At 35.1% G+C, this 4,771-nt stretch overlaps 1 protein-coding gene across 2 annotated transcripts in view; it reads left to right on the forward strand.

Moving 5' to 3' along the window:
* rpn2 (ribophorin II) overlaps positions 1-4,771 on the forward strand; it is a 28,395-nt gene that overhangs the window by 17,960 nt on the left and 5,664 nt on the right. For both annotated transcript variants that reach the window (XM_016447284.1, XM_016447292.1), the window contains exons 14-16: positions 484-579; positions 762-837; positions 1,582-1,711. In XM_016447284.1, the coding sequence (XP_016302770.1) occupies positions 484-579; positions 762-837; positions 1,582-1,711 (302 nt within the window). The remainder of the gene's footprint in view (positions 1-483; positions 580-761; positions 838-1,581; positions 1,712-4,771) is intronic.

Consider the following 4,771-nt stretch of genomic DNA (forward strand, 5'->3'; position numbering starts at 1 on the left):
ACGCATAGTTTTTCAGGTAGCTTTGCAGGTAGGTTTCTTGAAGCATCTTGGAAACGTTGACACAGTACTTCTGGATTTAGTCTGTCTCAGTTTGTTCATATATATATATATATATATATATATATATATATATATATATTGTATATATTGTGTGTGTATATATATATATATATACATTTATTAGTATGTTTATTAGTTCAGGTTCATTTTTAAAATTTTTGTGTTAATATAATTAGTAATTACACATTTTGTTAAAATAGAACAATGCAGGTATTGCATTTAAAAAAAAAAATGTTATACTCTTTTTCAACTTTTCAGCTCTTTCTTAAACTTAAGTTATACTGTTTCCTTTTTTAATTGATTATGTTTGGTTGAAATTATGTATATCGAAAGGCTAAAAATATCAATATCAAAATATGCCCAGTCCTATTTGTTACGTCATATCTGTTTTTTTTTTTTTAACTAATAATATTGTTTCTACAGCATCTATTCAGAGAGCCAGAGAAGAAGCCACCCACAGTTGTGTCCAATGCATTTACTGCCTTGGTCCTCTCTCCATTTCTGCTCCTGCTCATACTGGTAATGGTCTTCTGACCCGTTATTATGGGTGCACGTAAAAACTGACATGCTATTAAATGAAACTATGTAAAATAATGTTTTGATTTGTCAGTAAAAAAAAAAAAAAAAGATACATATTCGGTCTATCATTCTGTCATTCACTCGGTCTGTAATGCTCATGTTTCTCCCTCTTGCCTACACAGTGGTTTAAACTTGGAGCAAATATCTCAAACTTCACACTGTCACCCTGCACTATTCTCTTCCACATAGGCCACGCAGGTAAGTCGACTGACTTTTATTACACAGCATTCGGTACTTGACGTGATCAATAGAGTTAATAGAGTGCAACAGTAGGGTTCAGAAAGTATGAATCTCATTTTCTTCATAGAGAAATATATTTTTTACAATGAAATATAAATCAGTTGTTGTCAATGGTGGATGCTGGATGCCAGGTGGATGCTGCACACTGGTGGTGGATGAGGAGATACCCCCTGACAATGTAAAGCGCTTTGAGTGCCTAGAAAAGCGCTATATAAATGTAATGAATTATTATTATTATAATTAATGTTTTTTTTCCTTTAGAACTCAAATTTTACAGTGAAAATTATGTAAAAATCCAGCACAGTACAAAAAGAATGTCCTCAGAATGAAACAGGCTGTGAATTAACCAATTAATTTATTTTATAGTTTTTTTTTTTGGTGATTTTTCTCAAGTTTATCATAACCAGATTTACACATTGAATTTCCAAATTAATGTACAATCGAATAGAAAATGTCCAATGGAATATTTCATGGAATATTTGATGGGAAATGTTTGATGGAATATTTAACTTAAATTGAGATAAGCGGCGAAACAGTTATCCATATATGGAGTGGAGCAAAGTAACTATGCACAATTGTAATGTTTGCTTAGTTTTTTCACCTTTCACTGGTCTTAGAACAGACCTGCATCCAATTTAACTTCTGAAATGTGACATGCTTCTGAGAGAAAATTGAAAATTCATTTTTTTTTTTCACTTGCAGCTATGTTGGGTCTAATGTATGTGTACTGGACTCACTTGAACATGTTCCAGACTATGAAGTATTTGGCTATCATAGGCAGCCTCACATTCCTGGCTGGGAACCGCATGCTGGCACAAAAAGCTGTGAAAAGGTACAGTAACTGTTTTAAACTGATATTGCTTCTATTGTCCTTTGCCAGCACCCAAATGGAAAGCATATTATTTAGACTGTCCGAATCATTCACTTTCCCTTATAAAGTGCACTATGTGCCTTTTACTCACCATATAGAAAACTGAACAAGTGACCGATTTCCACTGCAGTTATAGCACCTTTTTTTATCATGTAGTGGGTGGGACGCCTCAGATTCTAAAGAGCATTTGATTTGAAAAGAAAATCTGATGAGAAGCTAAAATGCAGAATGATGTCATCAAAATTATTTATCCGTAGTGGCGGTAGAGAGAGAGACTATCAATTTTTAATGCATGTAACCTCTAAATGCAAATTTTGCCATTGTTTTTGAGCACACTAGCTAATGGATAACCTTAACACTAGCCTATTCAGACATAAACAGCATTTACTCTCGCACAGTGAAACTTTCCTGGCGAAAAAGGTGCAATTGTATGTGCAAGTGTATGTAAAAGTAGCGTGTAGTAACATTTTTGATTGAAAGTGCAAATGGACCAGTGTTAGTATCATGAAGCTAGTCTTATGCACAGTTTTTAGCAGCCTTAAAGGCCAAATTGAATGGTCATTCAAGCAGTGTTAATTTCGTTGACTAATAATTATCGTCATCATTTTCGTCAACGACATTTTTTCCACCGACTACAAGAAGACGATAACGAACTAAAACCCTTTTTGAATGACAAAAACTATGACGAAAATCTATTGACATTTTCGTCAACGAATAAATGTTAGGGAGGGACGATTTGGGAGAGATTCATTCAGAACGAATCTGCTGCGTGGTTTGTAGGTTAGATGCATACATTTGAACCGGCGGGACATAAGCTAAAATATACTTGCTGCACGTCTCATAAAACGTTCAAAAATGTCAATATGTGGGAGTAAGAGAAGAGCAGACATATGGATAAATCTGACGACGCAAGAGAGAACTCAATTCGGTCCGGTTTTCTGAGCGCAGACACTGAAGCATACACACCGAAAGCGCGTCTCGCAGCACACAAGGCAGGGCCCCAGACAAAAAAATTTAGCAAGGAGCCATTGGCTCCTATAAGCAAAAAACGTAGGCGGCAAATTATTTTTTTAGGTGCCACAGAATAAACGTGTTTTATTTATTTTATTATTATTATTGTTTATTTATTGTTTTAACATTTTAACATATTAATCATACTGTCGTGTGTTTATGTCTCATCTTTTCTTGACTTTATCAGCATTTTAATCCATCTTGTAGATGACCTGGGAACTAAGGTTCATTTAAAGTGAGAACTAAATGTCTTTTCCAACTTGAAATATACAGTCACAAAGAATTGTTCATTACACAGAATCTGTAGCAATATCATGGACCATAAGCATCACTTGGCCACTGAGTGTAGTTTGGGCTCCTCCTAAATGCATCCTATAAATGTTGTCATATGTCTTTCACACAGTCAGTCTGTTTTTCTTCATTAGTAAAATGCAATTTTATAGGAGGCGTTGAATCATGTAGGCAACAGGTTAAGTAAAAATATGAATATTCAATAGCGCAAAAAAATAGCAAAATGCTCCTCTTTAGTTATTTTTCTAGCTGACTAATGAGCTTATGGACACCGAATGGTTATTCTGAGGTAAATGTATTATTATGTTGCGATGTTTACAAGCTTTACACGTTTTCTGCAGTTTGACACAGAATGAGCGATTACATGAGACATTTCAGTAAGTTGTACTGTAGGCTCTCTTATAAAATAGCCTACCTTTTGATGTTAATTCATGTTCATTATGTACTATAGTAGTAAAGAGAAAGATTTAATGGGTTCACTTGCCGCTTGAACTGAGGCGCTAAAGCGATCGCGCCTGCTGCATTAAAGAGCAGTATTTATTGTTGAAAATTTTTAAAGCTGATACTTTGTTTATTAAAAATTAACAAAGCACAAAGCTTTTTTGTGATTACTGGACGGCAAGTGCATTTCAAATAATATGAAGTTCACGCATTAACAGAACACAGCATATATAGACTAAGATCTTGATAAGAAGATGCCATATTAGTAATGATTATAAACGAGAATTGTTAACGATATTGCCAATGTCCACACAGCTGACAGCTCTACCCGTTGTAGTTTGTTCAAGTTGTGCACGAAATAGACACTGCTTTAGACGCACGTCTCCGTCATTTCGATCTCTCTCGCGCTGCTCAACTGAGCTGCCTTTATCAGGTGTGTATCAGCGCTGCAGAGATGAGCACGGTTTCAAACTTTTTTCCCACTAAAACTTTGCTGCGCATCGTCTCAGTTTAATACGTGAACATAACAAAAGATGTGATCGCAAAACAATCAGGAAAAAAGGCATTACATGCAAATTTTTAAGTCATAACATGTAAATATATAGTCGCCAGTGGCGACCTCAGCGAAAACTTCACTCGAAAATTAATATTGTTGGTCGCAAATGCGACCCTTTTAGTCGCAATCTGGAGCCCTCTCTCGCGTCGCATGAACGGAGAATTACATAATTGTGTCGAATTGTCCATTTTGACGAGTATTCACGTAAACACAGTTGATTACGTCTTAAGGGAACGTAAACAGTAGGGACAACGTGTATCAGTACATTGCATCCATTGCAGCTGTGCATTCGGTTTCAAAGGGATAGCAGCCTAATTTAGTTGCTATTGTCCGAGTCAATAATTGATGTTATCATGTTAAAAATGTGTTAATCAAGCAACAAAAGAAAGACAGAAAATCTCTCACTGCTCTTGACTGAAAAACTTTAGTAGCCCTAAAGATTAATCTAAATTTATTCATAGAAATAAATATGTCTGCTTGAAAGAATGAAGAATATGGTAAACAAGTTGCTATAAAGAATGCATAATTAGTAGGGGTGTAACGATTCACTCGTTTTATCGATGCATCGATTACAAACCCTGACGATGCATATGCATCGATCTTGAAACATGATTTTTGAATCGTGAATCGCCGATTTCAGACAGTAATTGATTTAAAACACTAAGAATCGAATGAATCGCGATTTCTATAGCGATTCAATGCTTTCAAAATATATACACATT

Source organism: Sinocyclocheilus anshuiensis, unplaced genomic scaffold (genome assembly GCF_001515605.1).
Source record: "Sinocyclocheilus anshuiensis isolate Anshui unplaced genomic scaffold, SAMN03320099.WGS_v1.1 scaffold1957, whole genome shotgun sequence".
Lineage (NCBI taxonomy): Eukaryota > Metazoa > Chordata > Actinopteri > Cypriniformes > Cyprinidae > Sinocyclocheilus > Sinocyclocheilus anshuiensis.